At 37.0% G+C, this 21904-nt stretch overlaps 2 protein-coding genes across 2 annotated transcripts; both read right to left on the bottom strand.

Annotated features, from left to right (window-relative positions):
* Positions 1 to 595: 595 nt before the first annotated feature.
* Positions 596 to 3214, bottom strand: LOC113322287 (polycomb group protein FIE1-like). Its single transcript, XM_026570350.1, has 13 exons — positions 3008 to 3214; positions 2861 to 2926; positions 2642 to 2764; positions 2387 to 2467; positions 2202 to 2294; positions 2016 to 2091; positions 1768 to 1847; positions 1622 to 1687; positions 1369 to 1413; positions 1112 to 1208; positions 971 to 1034; positions 751 to 810; positions 596 to 668 (listed from the first exon to the last, which is right to left on the bottom strand). The coding sequence occupies exons 1-13, from the start codon at positions 3212 to 3214 to the stop codon at positions 596 to 598; spliced, it is 1131 nt and encodes a 376-aa protein (XP_026426135.1).
* An 874-nt stretch (positions 3215 to 4088) lies between these two features.
* Positions 4089 to 6188, bottom strand: LOC113323649 (flavonoid 3'-monooxygenase-like). Its single transcript, XM_026571982.1, has 3 exons — positions 5718 to 6188; positions 5111 to 5593; positions 4089 to 4825 (listed from the first exon to the last, which is right to left on the bottom strand). Exons 1-3 carry the CDS (start codon positions 6186 to 6188, stop codon positions 4175 to 4177), a joined length of 1605 nt encoding a protein of 534 aa, XP_026427767.1. The 3' UTR covers positions 4089 to 4174.
* Positions 6189 to 21904: the final 15716 nt, after the last annotated feature.

Below are 21904 nucleotides of genomic sequence, written 5' to 3'. Positions count from 1 at the left end.
TAGTAAACTAAGATAACAACCATGATCCGTATGACACTAATCTAACCAATAAGAAACTAAAATGAGATCATTATCGGTTTCAAATGCCTACTTCCAAAACTGACTTCTCTTTTGAACATGTGGTGGCCGCTTAAACTTGGTTGCTCAGAGAGAGGTTGTACCAACCGATTCATTTTTTAGTTGCTAGGAGTCGGTGCCTCAAAGTGAATAGCTACCTGAGCACTTTTCAAGCTGCTATTGATGACTTGAAAGAGTGATGTAGCGAGCAAACACATTCAGTCGTGGCTAGATATTAGATGACACAGGTTTGTAGCCGCCAAATTTTATGGCAGTTGCAACTTTGGATGCTTAAACCCTTAAAGTGACTAAAATTATGGGCTCTTGCTGGGATTTTGGTCGCTTAAGCCATGTTTTCTTGTAGTGGCAGAAAATCTTGCCTCTATAACTAGTCAACTAATTTCCAGCAACCACAAGTCAACTAATTTCCAGTATCAACAGTTTATAAACGGTCCATGAACAACCATGTGTTCCATGGTACCTTATAAAAAGAAAGTGCATGGAACTGCAGGCAGTTTCAGTAATATGCTGTTGGTATCTACTGCAGTTTTTGCTGCTGACTTGCATCCCATCGCCATATCGTTCCATCCTCACAGCAGCCAAGAATGATGCTGTCCAAAATTATTTATTTTCATTGAGGTCATCCGAAGAAAGAACTACTATTTACAAACGAATTTACTGTTTGGGAATTACCTTCCATCGAACGATGTAGCAGTTTGCCTAATTTCAACCTTGCTTTGAGGATGAGATAACCTGAAACAGCAAAAAGAGTTCGTAACAGAGATGAGATGAAATGAAATGAAAACACAGTGCTTGGAAGTACATCCAGTTCATTATTCAGTTGTCACGAGTCATGATCCACTTTACTTCCCACGCAGAGTGAGCGAGCATTGAAGGGGAATAAAAGTAAAACCTGGCTATGAGAACAGGTGGGCTAGATTGGAGCTCCCACGCGAAGATTTCCCCTTCCCTATTTCCTGTTAAACCAGAATATGAGATTTCTAGAAGATTGGCCAATGAAGCTTGACCAGCCTGGATTAGCAGTTTCCCTTACCTATTGCAATTATATTGTAATGAAAGTCACAGGAAAACTTGATAAACCATCTATCACACTCCGGAACAGGATACTTTTGAAGAATGTCAACTGTACTCTGGAAATTGAAACCAATATTGACAAATTATAAGGGCTGAAAATATGCATTCTGGCTCGCATGTTACATCCGTAATGTATCTTTCGGAATGACACAGTTTCTTAGATGCATGAATAAGCTAAAGTGAACAAAAGGAAATATTGCGAGTTCATGTACCAACCTCTCCAGGGCCTTGCTCCCACAAGACAATTACGTTGTCAACACTCTGTGTTGTGACACAAAATTCAGTGACAATAAATCATGGTGTTAAAGTTAATTTATCAAATCCCAGTTATACCACTCGGATAATGCTACAAGTTGAGGTCAGATGACTGATATAGTTGATGCAAAGCATGGAAAATACATTTAACTAATATAACCGAATGGAGAAAGCCACTGAAAGTAGATCATGGACATTGACCAAGTAAAATTACCTTTGATAAGACAAAATCACCAAGCCACCTAGTGCAGTCAACATAATTGGTATGCATGGTAAATACCTGGAAAATAAAAAGTCATTATACTGGAAACAAGAGTAATACATACCTCAAAGAAGAACGAAATTGTGGCTTCTACTTACTGGGAATTGCACATACTTTGTGGTAAACTTTGACGGAAGGTCTGTCCATGTAAATGACTTCTCAACATATTTCCAGAATTCTGTAAGAGTTGCAAAGGTTGAAATTAGGATGCTAACAACATTTACAGTTCAGTTTGTCATTTAGTAGCCATAACACATATCTTCAACTTCACGATATGTCAAGAGCACAACTTGGACAGCTTACATAGTTGTTCAACAAGCAAGATTAAGAAAGATTAGACTACTACCTTTGATCGACCATATCTTAACGGTGTTATCCATGCCACTACTTACAATACGGTATATGTCCGAAGGATGGAAATCCTACAGCACACGAGTTCCAGTTATATATATATGCAATATGCACCTAACTATGTCCACCCCACTACATATTATTAAACAAACATAAACGAAAGGAAAACAAAAGGTTGCACCACACTCAAAACTTCGTCACGATGACCGCCAGCTCCAGCCAAAATCAAAATGCAAACCCCAGTATGTACATTCCAAATCCGTACAGAGTGATCCTGTTTAATTGATCATTTAAGTAACCGTATATGCTAACCAAATAATAGAACAACCATATTTCTCATAGTTGGAAAAGCTGGGCATTCTTTACTTTACTAGCAGACACCACAAGTGAAGGTTTCAATGCTTGCGTCCTGATCTCGTTTATGGAGTCTCCATGACCAACTAAACTCTGCGGATACACCACACTAGTATCAATTCCTGTTACCAATTCTCCATAACAGGAGTTTCTAATATCGGGACAACCAAGATTGGATACAGAAAAGGCATTTGATTATGAATTTAGTTACAAATTTCATGGAGGTCACAGATATCAAAAGATAAAACAAAATGGTGTCTGAGATACCTTATGTATTTTTTCACTACCAGCATCAATGACACGTATAATACCCTTGAGTCCACCAGCAACTAACAATGGATTCCCATCAATATTACAAGCCCAACTCAAAGTATAGAATGACTCTTCCTCCTGATCTATATACAATACATGACCAAACCAGACATGCATCAGATGGTTAAATCACCAGCTCGATCATCTTTCAGAAAAAAAAAAGTCTTTACTTACATCTTCATCAACATAAGACTGTAGAACAGTAATTACTCCTCCTTCAAGGCATTGGTAAACATTTACCTGGAAAAAGCTTAAAAATCAAAAATTTAGGGGTACCCGAAATTTTATGCATTGACCAAGATTATAATCATATTTACTGACCCGGTTTTGACCAACGGTGCCAAAAACATTGAAGTAACGAGAATCCACAAAATTAAAGACGACTGCACATATTGGACCTTGCCCCTCTTGAATTCTGCTGGTAACTCTGTAATCTCTCTTTTTGGTCGAAGTTAGCGTCAATGAACCTACTGCTGCTTCACAACCTAATTTTGTTGGTGGTGGTAGTGGTGTTGGTATCTTCGCCATTAGAGTTGCCCTAGTGCAACAACGGTTGACAATTTTTAGCTGCAAATTCTCAGCTGATTTGCGATCTGACAATTTTTTCTTTCAAAACTTAAGTTTCGGATGGAGTTAATTATTTTTATAGATATGAAAAGAAAATACTATATATTTTTACGACCTTCGAAGTTATTACGTTATACGATGGTTATTTGTCAAAAAGGAAATTATTCTCGTAACCTGGTCATGAATCTAAATTGTAACAAGAGTACAAGACTAAAATGTCCTCTCTTAAATTCCAAAAACTAATCGTTAGATCTCATTCGTTGCATCTTTGCTTTTTTTAATGCAAAATCAGGTAACCTGGTCATGAATGTGATCATGAATGTGATCATGAATGTCCATGCATAATCTTGGGGAAAAAATGTTACTCCGTACTTAATAGTTTCTGTTTAATTTGGCAACGATCTTATAACCTGTTTAGGATCTTTGCTTTTATTAACGCAGAATCAACAAAAATCCATTTACAATATTATCCATAATCCACATTTGTTTTACTGCAATGGAAGATTTGAAGACCAGGAATTTTTTCTCCTTAATTAGTAAAGAATCAGTTAATTCCAAAAGGACCTGAACCACCAATTGCACCCTCTGAAGGAGAAGACGTGCCTGTACCTCCTCCATATGGTCTGGCTCATTAGTTATGAACATTTGATTATTTGTAGGTTCTATTTAAATGCATCCATCATCTTATATTTTCTTTTCGCTTTACATTAGGCGTGTTGGATAAATTTTTGATCCGAGTTGGGTAAATTTTGTTTACATGTTAATTAAACATTTAATTAACTACTTTATTGCATTAAACAACATACGTAAGGAAAATTCTGAACATTTTTGGTGAGTCCTATATATCAGCTGGAAGATATGCATTAAGCAACATACATACAAGTGGTGCAAGTTGATACCATGATCAATATCCCAAGAAATCTAAAATTTGATAGCACTGTACACGTGAGCTTCCAACCTTGGCTTAGGGTGAACCATTAAAGGTGAAGCTCTTGACAATCCAAGACCATAAGCTTCATCCATGTTCAAATTCTCAATCACTTGACCTTCTGATAACTCCCAATTAAAACCATGAATCAAACTAGCAGTCATAAACTGCACCATTCTTAATCCTAAACTCATACCGGCGCATATCCGCCGTCCAGCTCCAAATGGTATGACTTCGAAATCATTTCCTTTGATATCAACATTGGCCTTTTCATTACCGGGTAAGAACCGTTCGGGTTTGAATTTCAGTGGGTCAGGCCACATCGACGGATCACGAGCAATAGCCCATATATTAGTAAGAAGAGTGGTGTTTTTAGGAATGAAGTACCCATCAATTTCACAATCTTCAGCTGAAACCCGTGGAAGGGAAAGTGGCGTAGATGGATGAAGACGAAACGCTTCTTTGGTTACGGCATGTAGGAACGGTAGTCGGCTAAGATCGGATTCAGATACAAGTCGGTCTTTACCTACAATTGAATCCAATTCTTGCTGGGCTTGGGCTAGAATGTTAGGGTGACGAATTAGCTCTGCTAAAGTCCACTCCACTGTACTTGTAGATGTATCAGTACCTGCTGTGAATAAATTCTGCAACGCACAACTTGTGAGAGTTAGGTTGCAACAAGCAAAACATCCACCCTATGTTATTAGCTCAGAAGTAGTTATTTAGAAGTTATTTCTCTCCGTTTCAAAATAAAAGGTTGGTTTCATGCGCATTTTTTAATAGAATAAAATTCTGAGATCAGAAATTTATAATAGAATTTTTTTCTCTTCTGATTTTTCCACTTTCAAAAATCAAATAACAACCTCTTTAAATGATATTAGAACAGGCTACCATTCAGCAAGAATGAACGAGACATAAAAACTACTTACCAAAAGAAGGGCCTTAATTTCAGTGTCAGTTAGCTTCCATTCTCCACCATCCACATCCTCCTCTTTGTAACCAATCAATTTACTCAGAAAATCTGACTTTTTTGACCCATTACCTTTTTCATTAGAAGCGGCATTGATCTTATTATGATCATCAATTATTTTAGTTAAAAATGCGTCAAATCTTTGATGTATATTCTTCATTTTAGATGCAATTCCTTGTAAATCTAACCACTCTAAAGAAGGTATAAAATCACCAATATTAAAAACACCTGCCAATACCATAATTTCAGCTATCATGTTTTTGAAATCTTGTGATTTTTCATCAGCAAAACCTTCACCATCTCCACATACTCTTGTCCCTAATAGAACCCTAGATAAAGCATTCGTTATGCATACAGTTAGCAAGTCTGTTAGTTTCACTGGATTGCTCTTGCTATTTTTGCTTGATTGTGCCAATACTTTTGTCAACACAGCCACTTCTTCCTGCAAAAAAATGCGTAGCTTTTAGTTAATCCAAAAGGATTATAAATGAACAATTTCGTAACATATATGTTTGTGTCCATAAAAAGCTATGAAAGAAGTCACTAAGCATTTACAGTAACAATACCTGGCGAACGTACTGAAACTCATCAAGAGCTTTGCCGGAGAACAAATGAACAGCACATATTTTTCTAAACATACGCCATCTACGACCATACGGAGCAAAAACAAAATCTTGATTGTTATACGCAATATATTTAGCCCCGGAATTTGGTGGTCTACTTGAAAAATTGGAATCATGGGTTTTCAAAAATTGTGAAGCTATAGATGCTGAATATGCAACAACCACATCAACAGATCCTAACCGTAGATATATAATAGGACCGTATGTTTTGGCCATAGCTGCTAGACTTTGATGCACTGCCATACCTAAGTGAGGTAAGTTTCCAACAACTGGCCATGGTTTTGGACCAGGTGGATATGGAAGTTTCTTGCGTCTTAGAAGAAGAATTTGACGTAATTTTGGAATGAAGTAAATAATTAGGATTACGCAAAAAGTTGGTATCAAAATCTCTAAAGAAGAAGAAGAAGAATCCATTTTTCCTTTATCATTTTGTAGTAAATAATTTTGTAGTGATAGTTTTGTTTATATAGCAAAGGTTACAAAAGTTGGTAGCTACATTATCAATTTAGATTTATTTATTTTTATCAGTTTACATTTATTTATTTTATTATCAGTTAAGATTTATTTACGTTCTGTTTTAACACCTTCAATAAAAGAAAAATGCGCCCCCTACATCTTAACCAATTTCAAGTATCAATAGTTCATAAATGGTCCCTGAGCAACCATGTGTGACAAAATACACCCCTCATAATTACCTTACCAAGAAAAGAGCAACTTGTACATGTGTCTCTGTTACATTCTCTTGTTTTTTTTTCACAACCACGGAAGGTTTATTCTCCTGTTCTTTTTTCACAACCACGGAAGGTTTCGAAATATGTGATATTGATAGTCCAACAATCCCATCAATATTTTGGTGGAAGTTTGACTTTAAACAAATTACTCACTTGCCATACGAGGTAATGTGATCGAAGCCGGACTTGATATCATGGTTGATCTGACGTAAGGCTTCGATCACTCTATGTCAGAACTACTCCCTCCGTGCCATTTATATAGCGAGATGAGACAATTCTCTTAAATTAAGAAAAGCATATTGGATTCATAATTTTTTATGCTTTTTCATGTTCTACCTCTTGTCCTATTAACAATGTAGTTATTCATGTACCATTAATAAGGATACATGTGGAAATATTTATCTTGGAAATAGTAATCCGCATATCTAATGGGACAATCAAAATTCAAAATTCCACTTATATATGTGGTACAGAGGGAGTCTGCATTAGCGACGGGTGGTGATCCTATTAATTACTCATAAACTTTTCTTCTGAAACATTTTCTAGCTAGTAGATATAACCGATCTGAACACCTCCTCCGAGATAATGGTTGGTGGAGCCGAAGCTTCCATGATGCGATTGTTCTGTTGGTCGGTGGAGATCCTTATGATGACATAATTATTGGTGAACTTCCTTCCGTTTGGCGTAACTATCCAAGTAACTGGCCAGCTTCCCTGATGTGTCGGACTGTAATTACATTTTTTATAGGTAAGAATTCCAGTGTTGGCGAGTTTCGTACTCATATGACTTTACCACTGTAAGTAGCTTTTCACATACTTGGTGGGTACATAATTGTTAAAAATGACATTACATACATTAGTGTTTGTAAGAGATGTATCCTAGTGGTGGAATTTTTGCATTTCCTTTTCCAGTTTGCTTAAAAGCCACTGTAACTTAGGACCAACCCTTTTAAAGGATCAATGTCTTACAAAAAAAAAAATAGAGAATACGACTGTGTTGAATAGAAAACTGATTTTTGAAGTTTTCAAAAAAAAATAATAACTTATTGGTTTCTTTTGCGAATGAAACTTTTTAGTCCCTGGTCGGTTATCAGCCGACGCAAAAATGATTTAAGTTCTTTCACTTTATGATTATAAATAAGAGTATAGTTATAAGAACAGATTCGTTCTACAAGGAGATATGAGTTGTTATTTGTAATTGAAAACTTAAATAACCTGGGGAGATTTTCGATTTAGGTCTAAAATAATTAAACTAATAACAATAGCAAAGAATGAATAAAGAGAATATTGGTTAAGGGTCCATCATCAATCATAATACATGCAATTCGACTAAAAACTGGTGTTGTCACTCAATCATTCATTATCAAGAGTCCTAAAGTACCCCATCGAGAGCATACTCCGGTACATTCCTTATGTCATCACATACCATAACGATGAATATATGAATACTACCTAGTGAACAACCTAATGCAACGTGCTATTAGGTTTAATCCTCCAAGAGCTTTAAGGTCTATGAATTAGACTAATCCATGCAATAGAAATACTACGAGTAAACCATTTAATATAGGTCAAGCTTCTACTTGCAATCACACAAAGCTTTTGAATACAATTGGTAATCACAATATGTTACTTGTGACAAGGTTCATCAACAATTACGTATCTCAAAACCCTAGTCTAGCTGTAGATATGCATCCATGCTCATTTAGTAGCGCTCATAAATAAACAATCATACACGATAATAAATAGGAGAACAACACAATGATGATTTGATTGAGATAACGAAACCAATATATTAATCTAGTAGCATGTTTATGATATCCAACTACATTCTTCACCAATATGGAGTGTTTAGCTACTCATGAATTTATTAAAATCCATGAAAAATAAAAGAAGAAAAAGAAAGCAAACCCTAGATTCAATCGTGATGATCAAATCCAAAATCACCAAGCACTGGCTCTTGTTCTTCTCTTCCCAAAAGTATGATAAAAAATGAATAAAGGATAATTGAAAATATCTCCAGTTCTATCTTAATAGTCGTGTGAAATCATCTCCCAGCCAATGGACTGCGTCAATTCATCCAAATGCCCAGCCCACTTGATCTTTGGCTTGTCAGTTCCAGGAAACTGACAACCTACTCTTTTTGCTTCATCACAATCACGGTTACTCACCCAGCCGTGAGTTTTATATTTCAACGGATACTCTCACCTGAGAATATTTTTCCCCTGGATTTTCACTTTCCTCTCTTCGGATTCACGACCACACATCACTCCGTGAGTTTTAAAAGTTACGGGACTTTTATTTGTTCGACCAACTTTCACGGTGACTCATCCCTCGGTGAAAATCCAAAACACCTGAGTTTACTTTTTCCGGTCAGGAATTCATGCATACCAGGCCCTCCGTGAAAAATCCACTTCTCTGAGTTTCTTTTACTCGACCCATCTTCATAACAGCGACTGCATATCTCCGGATTCACTTCACCATCACTGCCATGAATCTCATCATCTACTGCTTTCAGCTTTTGTCTCGAGCTTCAACCATCGTCTCCATAGCAACAACATCATTATCTCTGTCAACTACCAATGCGAGCAGCTACTCCTTCCATCTTCCAGCAACTTCAAGCATTCAACCCTTGATCACCAGACTCTCTCCATTTTTCTGTTGCTGTCAACCGTCCACAGCTCCGATCAACAGCCAACTGTATGATCAATCACCATTACTGCCAGCTTGAAAACCCGTGACATTTATGTACAGCAACACCATCGTTAATCATCCATCTCCATCGAGTAAACTCGAGCTTCACTGCAATCATAAGTTCACGAGCAACGACCATATAATTCAAAAACAAAAATGTAAAAAATGCTGCATTATCTTATACAGTTATACTCGTAATTCCTTACCTTTTAAATGAAAAATATCTCCTACTCCCCGCACAGTAAAATGCCACTCTAGATTATATCAAATCTAATCAATCAACTACTGATGAAAACAGAAGACATTTTTGGACGCATGCATAGGTTAACCAAGACACTGTACTTGTTGCGCCTTCTGCTAAGATACCTAGATCACTTGTTAAGTGGCGTTTTCCGAAGAAAGGAAATAAAAAATTAGCGAGAGAGATAACTTTGGGCATGTTAGCTACAATCCATATATTAACTTACTAATGACAATATTCAACAAGATATAGTATACAGATTCAATGATTAATCTTTCTGTTCTACTTATGTTTTCTCTCTAATCATGATCTACTTTTCCAAATAGTTGAAGTGTTAAGCGATTGTAGAATCGCTTTTAGGATCTTCTTAGATAGTTCTTTTTTACTCTTAGACCATTCTTTTGGTTTTTCCATCTTTTTGTTTTAGCTTTCTTGCATTCAAAGCCTGAGTGTTTCATATACTCATTTTATCTGTTTAAAACTCCATGAAAATATACTCTTTCCTATCTTCATGTGTAGATAACCAGGAAAGTAAATTGTGGGGAATCCAATGGTGGAGTTTCAATATTCTCCTGCATTTGAAATACATGCAGTGGTGTTATTGGCAGTGGGGCTCATCATCTTTTCTGGCAAGGGGGTCCATACTAGTAGAAATCCTACAGCTCGATCACATCAAAATTCAGAATCAAAGGGAGTATTATCATCGTCTTCAAATCCAAAATTTGCACGTCTATCACCCATCCAGTCAACTCAGAATTCAAATTTTTTTTTGCCTCCTAAGCTGCTACGCTATCAAAGGAGTAAAAAGAGGAAACAACCCAACCAAAAAGGAAATTGCATGCAAGTCACAGGTTTGACTTCATATGAAAATTTTCATCTCATTAATTCTCTCATATTGTTACGTTATCAAATGAGTAAAACAAGGAAACATCCCAACCAAGAAGGCAATTGCATGCAAGTCACAGGCTTGACTTCATATGAAAATTTTCATCTCATTAATTCTCACATATTGTTACGATATCAAAGGAGTAAAACAAGGAAACATCCCAACCAAGAAGGAAACTGCATGCAAGCCACAGGCTTGACTTCATATAAAAAATTTCATTTCAGAAATTCTCGTATATTGTTGTATGATAATTCTCTATATATTCGGATCTGCAAAACAAACTCGAAAGGAAAGTCATATCATATATATAGAGTCTCTCTTCTCCAAAGATCACACACATCTCATTCAAGAAGATATACAAGAATCCAGAGAAACCCTAAAATGTCTGCAAACAAAGAAAACCTAATCAACATGCTCTCAAGACAACTTAGGAGTGCTGCTATTGAAATCCCAGCCACTAACAGACATGCGGTGGGTACTTCAAGAAACATCAGTGCTGCAGCTGAAGAATGGACTTATGCTTTGCTTGGAAAGCTAAAGCCAAAAGCAAAGATTGACATGAAAATTATACGTGTAGGAGTGAACTCTCTTTGGAGGCAGTACATGGGAAAAGAGATACGGTTTATGGGTCATAACCTAATGCTGGTGAAGTTAAACAATGAAGAAGAGCAAGATACAATTATAAAGAATGGTCCTTGGATCATTGGAGGTGCACTGTTTGTTGTTCAAAAGAACAACTCAAACATTCCCTTACAAGATTATGTTTTTGATACTCAAGTTTACACTATTGAATTCAAATATCTAAAACTAGAACATATGAATGTCGCTGTCATCGACGAGGCTTTGGCTTACATGGGAAAGAATATTTCAACAACACCAACGAACTGTAGGCAAAAATATGGAAGTACAGTCTCTGCCAGAATTAAAATCGATCTCAAGAAACCTTTACATCGAGGAGGCTGGTGGAAGACAGTTTCTGGTGAAGAAGTTTGGGTCAGATACCATTGTTGCTTACAACCTAACAGTATCTGTGACAAGTGTTGGGTCATTGACAATGTGGATAATACCTGCATGCAAACAAACTATCTCTTGCATCTTGATAGTCTCTCTACTGCAGAGTACGAAGCCTATATGCGTGAAGAGGCCGATGTTTATGAAGCAAATGATGATGAAAGAAACACGGATAATTCTTTTGCCTAGAAGATGGATGTTGAAGCTGAAGATACGAGACAGACCAAGAGATCAATAAACTCAAATCTCAATCAACCACCCTCAATGAATCCACATAACTTGTATGTGGTACCACCAAGCACAGGGGGGAGATATTACTTCTACTAGTATGGACAACCATTCTGCGGAGATGATGGAATTTGATATTACAAATGCAGAAAGCCATTTGAACATCTGCTCAGGTAACACATCATAAATACTTTTTAACTCTTGTTTTAAATGCTCACGCTTCCTTTTATTTTTTCTCTAATACTCACAACAGTATTTTAGTTGTTTTCCATTATACTCATATCATGAAAATTGTATACATCTTGGAACTGCAATGGCTTTGGATCCAAAGATACTAGAAATTATTTTAAGGATTTAAATAAAATGCTTGAACCTGATATAGTGTTTCTTCAAGATACAAAAATAAACTCTCACAAATTTTTAAACTATATTAGGCCGCTAAATTTCCCAAATAATTGTTATGTTCCTTCTATTGGTAGATCTAGAGGAATTTGCCTTCTCTGGAAGATGGGGTTGATTTGGACATTATTTATAAATACAAAAATATGTTCCATTGTCTTCTATGTAGTGATCCTGCCAAACCAAAATGGCTCTTGTCGTGTGTGTATGGTTCTCCATATCCACAAGAAAGAAGCAACAATGGAATTTTATTGAGAATTTATGTGATAACTTCAACATTTAGGCCCCTTGGGTCATGGTAGGTGATCTAAATATTATCTTGAATAGTGAGGAACGCTTAGGTAGTAATGGTTCTACTTCTCAACCATCTCCCATAGCACAGATAGTTCAAGATATATGACTACATGACCTAGGATTTCACGGCAACCCCTATACCTGGACAAGCAATAAGCATGGTACAGGGAGATGTAGATCTCGCCTGGATAGAGCCCTTACAAACACTGATTGGACAATACACTTTCCAAATGCTTGTCTTAAACATCTTCCTTTCTTAGGATTTGATCACTGCCCGATTTTCCTTGATATGTCACCTACTGGTTCTCATAATGCTAGAAATTGGAAGTTTTTCGAATGTTGGTTGCGTGATAATTCTTGTAAACTTCAAATAACCAATGCTTGGGACAAGCATGTTAATGGCTCTGCAGCTTATAGTTTGGATCAAATATTAGTAGATTCAAGGAGAACTTTGTCAGTGTGGAACAAAACTACTTTTGGAAACATTCAACAACAGCTGAAAAGTTTGCAGCAGCAACTGGATGATTTTCAACAACCAGGACAAATACTGGACAATACTGACAAAGTAGTTGAGCTAGAGAAAGAAATAAATGAATGGCACATCAGAGAAGAGGAATTCTACAAGAAAAAAGCAAGAGATACAAGTTTTCATGAACCAAATCATAACACAAATTATTTTCATGTACAGGCCAACAAAAAGGAGGGCACGGAACAGAATCGAATCCTTACAAAGACCAAATGGGAGTTGGTGTAGTGGCAGAGAAAACCTAGAAAATATGCTTATAAATTACTTTCAAACAATTATGAGCACTACTGATCCAATACAAGATAATGACTTCCTCAACATACTACCAGAATGCATTACAGAGGAAGATAACATATCTCTTGTCAAAGTTCCAGATGTAGATTAAATCGAAGCAGCTCTCAAAAACATGCAACCATGGAAAGCACCTGGACCGGACGTCTTTACACCAGGTTTTTTCAATCTCAATTGGAAGTTGTGAAACATGATGTCATAAAAATGGTACAAAGATTTTTCGTCTCAAGGAGAATGCTAAAGAAGATGAACATAACCAATATTTATTTGATACCCAAGACAAATCTCCCACATACTCCAAGCGACTACAGACCGATAGCCCTATGCAACTCAACATACAAATTAATCATAAAGATTATGGCTAACATACTGAAGAAGCATCTCGTCAAAATCATTTCACCTATGCAATTATATTCCGGGCAGGAAGATAGGTGACAATATACTTCTGGCACAAGATCTCATCCACTGTATGAAGAGGAAGAAAACAAAAAAAGGTTATATGGCTTTAAAACTTGACATGAACAAGGCTTTTGATCGAGTAGAATGGACGTTTCTAAACAATGTTATGAGAAAACTTGGTTTTAACAGCAAATGGTGTCAACTGGTACAAGAATGCAACAACACTACTGAAATACAAATACTTCTGAATGGATCACCATGTAAACTCTTTAAACCAACGAGAGTTATATGAAAGAGTGATCCATTATCACCCTATCTATTCCTTCTCACGATGGAAGTTCTAACCAGATCTTTGGCACAGGCTGAAAACTCAAAAAAGTTGCAAGGAATCAAGATATCAAGGAATGCTCCACAAGTTACTCATCTTTTTTTTATATACGTTGCTTGTTGTTTGCAAAAGCCGATATGCAGAATGTTAACACACTTTTGGATGTCATTAATAACTTCAACAATATTTCTGGGAAACAGATAAACTTTCAGAAGTCCGCGGTTTTCTTCTCCAAGTATATTCATCCACGACACTGCAGAATTTTATTGCGGAGACTCAAGATGAAAAAGATGTCATTAGATGAGAAATATTTGGGTATTCCATTGTTCTTAAATAGGAAAAAAACCACTTATTTCTCTGGCTTGGTAGACAATATGAATGTAAGATTATCAAGATGGAACGACAAATTCATAAATCAAGTGAGCAGATCTGTGATGGTTAAAAGCGTACTCAGCACTACATCTTCTCACCACATGAGTGTGTTTAAAGTACTAGATGCAACTATAAAATAAATGCACAAGGTTCATCGTAAGTTCTGGTGGGGAAAAAAAGGATGGCAAGGGTTATCATTTTATCTCATGGCCATCTGTTGGGAAAGATCAAGCTATGGGAGGTTTGGGTTTTCGTGATTTACCTTATTTCAATCAGGCGCTTCTAGCAAGAACAACATGGCGTCTCTGCAATCAAAACGACCAACACTGGTCAAATTCTTTGAAACAGTGTTACTTTCCAACAATGAATGTGATGCATGCAAAAAGAAAACTCGAACTGGGCATGGCAAAGTGTATAAACACATGATGAGTTTTATCCGTCAGTTCAGTTTTTGGATGATTGGTGATGGAAGTAAAATGTGCATATCGCATGATGTTTGGGTTCCTGGCAAAATCTTACCGCCAACTCCAAAAATACCAACAGATGAAGCACATAACTATAAGTTTGTGTCAGAATTAATTGATCAAGATACAAGATCATGGAAACAACAACTAGTTCAACAGTTGTTTAATCAAGAAGATGCAGCAATCATTCTCAAAATTCGTATCCCATTGATCAAAGAGGATAGACTTATTTGGACTTTAACAAGAGATGGTCGTTTCACTGTTAAATCGGCATATAGAAAGCTCGTTGCTATCAAACAGAATGGAACTGCAGTCTACAACACAGTAGAAGCCAAATTCTGGAAACAACTATGGAGTTGACACCCTACCTAAGATGAAGCACTTCTAATGGAAGTGTCTTACTGATAAACTCCCATCTAATGAAAGAATGACAAGAGTGACATGCTATGGAGGAGGAATCTGTAAAATATGCAATCAAGGGGTAGAAACTACTCGTCATGTTCTCACTGAGTGCATCTTTTCTAGAGCATCTTGGCTTACTGTTCCAGGTGCAATGCATAGCATACAAAACAATGAAAACTGTGTAGCAAATTGGATACGGAGCTGGTTCTCAAATGGGATGAAGGACCTAGTGGATGATTGGACAATAAGAATGGAAAACACAACGTGGGAAATATGGAAAGCTCGCTGCAACAACATTTTTCAGGATATCAAACCTAACCTAGATGGAGTAATAAAGTGTGTACAGCTACTGAGTTTGGGAACAGGGAAAGCCATGAAACAAAACCGCAAGCTTCCTAATAATGCTCAACAAAATACATATCATCTTCCTCAGTAGATATCACCATCTGCACCTTATTTATCCATATGTTGTGATGCTTATTATAAGAAGAGTAATAATTCTCATAATTAAGGGATTGGTCTAATTGTGCGAAATTTTGCAGGCTCATACGAGTGCGGGAGATGTCTCTATGCAGATACATATGTAACTGCAGAACAAGCTGAATGTGGATGTCTATGGCTAACTTTGACATGGGAGAAGGGGAAAGGGATCCGGCAGGCTGATATAATATTTAATGTGGGTTTGTAGTAATAAAGGTTCGAACTCTAAGATTTGTGAAGGTGAAGGATTTTTACATTTATAAAAATTATATACAAATATAGAAAAATTGGTAGAGAGGTACTGGGACTAATGATTCGGCCAATCTTCATAACATAAGGCTTAATGATTTATTCTCAACAATAATAGCTCAAAACATATATGGACTCTTATTTTGCCAAAGTCGATTCTCAAAACATTGGTTGTAAATGTTATGCATGGAAAATCAAATCACCTAAGCTAAGCATGATCCATCTAATCAAATAACACCCAATTTAATCAAATCATATTTCACTTAATTTTTAATGCAAAAGTCTTAAAAAGAATTAATAAAATTACCCATTTATGAAGCTCGGCCTCCTCCGTCGCCCCAGTGTTGGGGTTTAACTAATCATAGTAAAAATGCTCTCAAAATATTTCATTGATGCTCAAAAGTGTTTTACAATGAAGAGAAATACAAGAAATTGATGTAAAACAGAACTCTGCGACCCACAGAAGGCGTCCAGAATCAACGACAGAGCTGAGTTGCTGTTGTCGTTGAAGAACTACGACCCACAGCGGACAGTCGATGTTGCTGTTGAAAACGACTGCTTCTGCGAGTCCGTTCTTCGTGTTCTTCAGGCGTGTTAATGGCAGCAGCAGCAGCAGGTAACTTCTCTGCAACTCCTCCTGCGCCTCTCTGCTCGCCTCCAAACCTCCCCAAACTCTCGACAGCCTCTCTGTAGCACATTAGGAACATATTTATACGTAATTGAACCATTGAATCTCCTCCATTAATCCAAAAAATCTTCCCATTACTCGGCAGTGAATGAAAATATTCCCGATATTTTTTTCTTTAATTCTCTGATTTGTTACGGATTGTTCCATGTTTTATCTCTTCTCACGCGTCATCCTTGAGCTGTAGGGATTGTTTCCAGCCAATAAAATCAACCCATGCACGTCTCTTCCATCCAAGAATTCCAAGAATAGAATATTTTTCTTATTTTAGAATATCTTCCCTGATTTGATTACCACCGGTTATCTAACCAATTTTGACCGAATCCAACACCCATACCAGCTCTATCTAGGCCCTAGGAACAAACCCATTTAATTTGGGCCATTGAATCTCCTTTAATCCCGTCCAAACTTCCAACCCTAAATCTGCCAGTTGATAACAATTTTTTCCCGCCAATTTTGTTTTTTTGAATTTGGGAAGAAGATGTCCTCCCCCTAACCAGAACTTGGGTGCGAATAGCAGCTGCCTTGGGGTGACCTGGGGGTGCCCCTTAGTAATTAGGTTACCCCTTATCCAAAAGCGAGAGTCCGAATAACACTTGTCCTCCGGGTGACAAAATCAACTTTTCGAGCAGAATTTTCCAAAAATGTTTATTTCCAAAAAATACCTACAAATACATAAAATAACAAAATTAGTACAAAATCGAGTGCCAACAATATATAGTATTGAGATCAAATTAGACAAAAAATGTGTCTATCAAATACCCCCAAACTTATTATTTGCTAGTCCTCGAGCAAAATTTATTCTTGAAAAGTGACCGAGTTAATCTCGGGTGGGTTTATCAGAGGTGTACCCACAAAAACCAATACTCCAGACCCCAGCTATCTACGCAGAACCTTGGAAAGCACTAAAGAACCTCCTTGGTTGGCATACAATTATTGACTTTAAGAGGAAGAACCCTGATGCGAAATTCCAATTGCTGTACACGAGTTTGCACTCAAGCATACTAAAATTCATATAAGTGACAGAGCTCTACTAAGATAGTTTCACGATGGACATCATACTCGGAGTCAGACTAATCACATGAAAGATTAAGAAGATGGAAAAAGAAAAATGTAGATGGTTGAAAAGTGAACGGTGTTTCCCATATCTGTCTGAAGGCCTCTGCCAAGGTGAACCTAACCTAAATGACTGAGATACCGGTCTGACTAATATTAACACACTGGCATATACAAGGGAACCAGTGGTCAATAACTTAAATCTAGATCAACAAACTGGCAAATACAAGGGAACCAGCAGTTGACTACACATAACAATAACCATTTTTTTTTTTTTTTTTTAACTTAACGGCATGAATAGATCTTTTGGATCCAAGTGCATGCTTCTTGTCAGCAGATTACACGATAGTTCCCACGGGTCCTGCATTCCACGCTTGCTTAGGCGACGGAAACAGGGAGAACACACGCATATTGCTATCCAAGTGTTAATACTTATTCCGATTGGTCTAACTGGTCCGGTTTTTTTTTTTTTTTTTTTTTTTTTTTTTTGAAAAAGGTAACTCAGTCACTCTATTTCACCCTAGCAAAGGTAACAACTTGAATCGTGTGCCCCACCAAATCACTTGAAACAAAAGAAAACTAAAAATAGAAAGTGAAAAGGACGACAAGATATGGCGAAACTATCATGTTATTTCTAACACCTGAGCTCTGTGCTTTTATGAATAGACTCTATAGATGTTTCCATCTAGTCAGATTGGTTCCTCAACTCCTAAAACAAAAATGTTTCCATCCACTTAGATTGGTTAGTGCTATCCTTAATACGCATAAATTTCTAGGCTCTGGAGTTTATTTATTGCAACTAAAAAGTTTCTCCCATACCCCCAAACTTAAATCTAACATTGTCCTCAATGTTCTAAAGATGAAACTAAAAGCATGAACAAGGAGAAATTGTTACCACTTGAAGCAAAAGAGATAAGGAAGGATATTACCATGTCGCAAGAATATTGGGTTACCTCCCAAGAAGTGCTAAGTTTAAAGTCTTCAGCCAGACGTAGGAAAGGTTTAGTCAACTCGAACCGTATAAAAGTAGCCGGAATAACTGTGGGTCTTTAAAACCAAAAAGAGCTGACAAAAGGAAACTGCAGTGAACCAACGAAATGAACAACACTAGCATGCCCTTACCTAGTTTCCTGATAACTATCGCTAATTGTGGTTCAGGTTCAGGTTCTATGAAAGGGTCTAAATAGAAATTTTCATTGGCTGCGTTTCTTCATAGTTGGATCCAAATTAGGTTAGAGTCTGGAAAAACTCAATAAAAATAATAATAACCTAAATAATTGCGGATCCTCTAAGTCAATCAGATTGACTTACAATTGACCACAGAGAGTAGTGGTCATTCTTAAGCAAATGTGTCGATTCTAATTTCCTAAGGCATTAGGTTTAGTCTCACAACTTAATATTCGACACATTTGAATCTATACGTTCCCACAGTTGGAAGAAAACTATTTGGTGGGAAAACAAAATCAATCTTGGTATTATTGCCTGGGTTAACCACATCAACCAGAGGATGGGTTTCTAACATTTGAGACTCTTGTTGGATATCATTAGGTTCTGGAAAACGATTATGAAGATAATCTTGTAAGATGGTTGAGGCATTGATGTCAAGTCCCAAGTGAGGGACCTTACTAAGAGTTAAAGCACATGGAGAATGATACTCACCCCCAAACTTAGAGTTTTCGGCGTCTCTAGATAGACTGGTCATAACCTCCCTAATTTCTAGGTCGGCAATTGATTTTTCTAAGTCAGGTTCATCCTCGCTAATCTCTACGAGTTCATCTAAGACTATTGTTTCTAAATCGTTTGACTCGATCTCAAGATAAACTGGTTCCTCTAAACCATCATCGGTTTCGTAAACAGGACATACTACATCGTCTGAAACGGGGGTATCTCTAGTCAAATCCTCGTCCTTTTGAATAGGTGAATAATTTTTAAAATTATTAGGATCTGAACCAGAAATAATATAATCATTATAAGGCTAGGGGGTAACAAATTCCTGATCACTATTCCCACATATTTCAGATTCTTCATCATCACTATCCTCATCATCATGATACAATTTTTGAAATTCAAGAATTCTCAATCTTTGTTCCAAACTACATGGTCTATGTTTATAATATTTCTCATAGATCGTTAGAGGTGATTCCTCAATAAAAGTTGGAGTATCCATATATCGCTGCCCACGCATATATTCACCAAGAGTCATTTCCGAAGACGTCTCTTGATAACGAGAATTTCTAGACATATATTCTCGCAACGTCATCGCAGGTGGCGTCTCCTCAAAAGGATTCATCACCGAAGAAATATAAACTACAGAGGGATTCTATACAATCACAAACAAGGCCGACTCGACTCCACCAAAGCAAACCTAAAGATTTCTAGCAAACAAAAAGCATGATGGCTCCACTTAGATTGTTTCTAGACCAGCTTCTATCTTTCGAAAGGGAATTCGTTGCAATTTGAGCAAACCCCTCTGGAATCAATCCGAGTCAAAGTAAGTTGAATTGAGGCGAGGGAAGCTCAGTGGAGCTTTGATACCCAAGGCCTCACCGCTATCACAAGGCGGCGCAGTCACGCATTCAACCCACAGAAACCATCATGAACTTTGGAGTGTGCTTAAAGAGCAACCAATATTTTTCGAACGAGTTTCCTATTAAGCTCGTTACCCTATCGGTCTCGTTCTATTCCAAATTTTAAAGCTTAGGTTCGCGTTCGGTTTCGTTTTCCTAAGGCGGGCAAGAAGAGAACGGTGATGAAATCCGAACCCTTATCTTGTTTAGGCCAGGCCTTGCCCTTTACTAGGAAAATAAAAACAGTCTGATTCGTCCTCAAACAATTATCACCTTAAGGCAGACAGTAACCCGCTTGCAGGAGATTCGCGGGTGTTTCGATTGGACTTACCTCCCGTACCAGACGGGCGATGAACCGTTGTCGTCGACTCGGGCCACGACTCCTATGCCGTGTGCGAACCCGAGGGGCCGAGACGATATAGTAATCGTCGTCCTTCCCTGCACACAGTTTATATAATAATTTTTTTTTTTTTAATAATACCCTTCCGTAGGGTTAAAAAAAAAGAATAAAGTCCAATTGTCCAGAATAAAGTCCAAAGTCCAAAATAAATAAAAAAAAAATTTACAGTTTTCCTCACACACTCAAAAAAAAAAAAAACAAATTTAAAAATTAAATCCTAAAATTGTCCTTTTTTTCTTCTCTTTTCGCTTTTCGCTTTAAGCTTTTTCCTCTCCAAGTCCTTAGTGCTCCACTTCGAACCTGTAAATCAAAGACAAAAAGACAAATTAAAAAGGAACAAAAAATAAAGAAAAAAAAAAAATAAACATAAAAATTCTACCTAAGCACAAATCCGCGTCGGCGGCGCCATTTTGATATAATATTTAATGTGGGTTTGTAGTAATAAAGGTTCGAACTCTAAGATTTGTGAAGGTGAAGGATTTTTACATTTATAAAAATTATATACAAATATAGAAAAATTGGTAGAGAGGTACTGGGACTAATGATTCGGCCAATCTTCATAACATAAGGCTTAATGATTTATTCTCAACAATAATAGCTCAAAACATATATGGACTCTTATTTTGCCAAAGTCGATTCTCAAAACATTGGTTGTAAATGTTATGCATGGAAAATCAAATCACCTAAGCTAAGCATGATCCATCTAATCAAATAACACCCAATTTAATCAAATCATATTTCACTTAATTTTTAATGCAAAAGTCTTAAAAAGAATTAATAAAATTACCCATTTATGAAGCTCGGCCTCCTCCGTCGCCCCAGTGTTGGGGTTTAACTAATCATAGTAAAAATGCTCTCAAAATATTTCATTGATGCTCAAAAGTGTTTTACAATGAAGAGAAATACAAGAAATTGATGAAAAACAGAACTCTGCGACCCACAGAAGGCGTCCAGAATCAACGACAGAGCTGAGTTGCTGTTGTCGTTGAAGAACTACGACCCACTGCGGACAGTCGATGTTGCTGTTGATAAACGACTGCTTCTGCGAGTCCGTTCTTCGTGTTCTTCAGGCGTGTTAATGGCAGCAGCAGCAGCAGGTAACTTCTCTGCAACTCCTCCTACGCCTCTCTGCTCGCCTCCAAACCTCCCCAAACTCTCGACAGCCTCTCTGTAGCACATTAGGAACATATTTATACGTAATTGAACCATTGAATCTCCTCCATTAATCCAAAAAATCTTCCCATTACTCGGCAGTGAATGAAAATATTCCCGATATTTTTTTCTTTAATTCTCTGATTTGTTACGGATTATTCCATGTTTTATCTCTTCTCACGCGTCATACTTGAGCTGTAGGGATTGTTTCCAGCCAATAAAATCAACCCATGCACGTCTCTTCCATCCAAGAATTCCAAGAATAGAATATTTTTCTTA

This window comes from Papaver somniferum, chromosome 11 (genome assembly GCF_003573695.1).
Source record: "Papaver somniferum cultivar HN1 chromosome 11, ASM357369v1, whole genome shotgun sequence".
Classification (NCBI taxonomy): Eukaryota; Viridiplantae; Streptophyta; class Magnoliopsida; order Ranunculales; family Papaveraceae; genus Papaver; species Papaver somniferum.
This window is presented reverse-complemented; position numbering and strand designations above follow the sequence as displayed.

Coding starts and splice junctions, on each gene's coding strand:
- LOC113322287 (XM_026570350.1), bottom strand. CDS start 3,214: ATGGCGAAGATACCAACACCACTACCACCACCAACAAAATTAGGTTGT. Junction 2,765..2,860: donor AGTCTTATGTTGATGAAGAT/GTAAGTAAAGAC, acceptor TATATAGATCAG/GAGGAAGAGTCATTCTATAC. Junction 1,414..1,621: donor GTGATTTTGTCTTATCAAAG/GTAATTTTACTT, acceptor GTCACAACACAG/AGTGTTGACAACGTAATTGT.
- LOC113323649 (XM_026571982.1), bottom strand. CDS start 6,188: ATGGATTCTTCTTCTTCTTCTTTAGAGATTTTGATACCAACTTTTTGC. Junction 5,594..5,717: donor AGTTTCAGTACGTTCGCCAG/GTATTGTTACTG, acceptor ATTTTTTTGCAG/GAAGAAGTGGCTGTGTTGAC. Junction 4,826..5,110: donor AAATTAAGGCCCTTCTTTTG/GTAAGTAGTTTT, acceptor TGTGCGTTGCAG/AATTTATTCACAGCAGGTAC.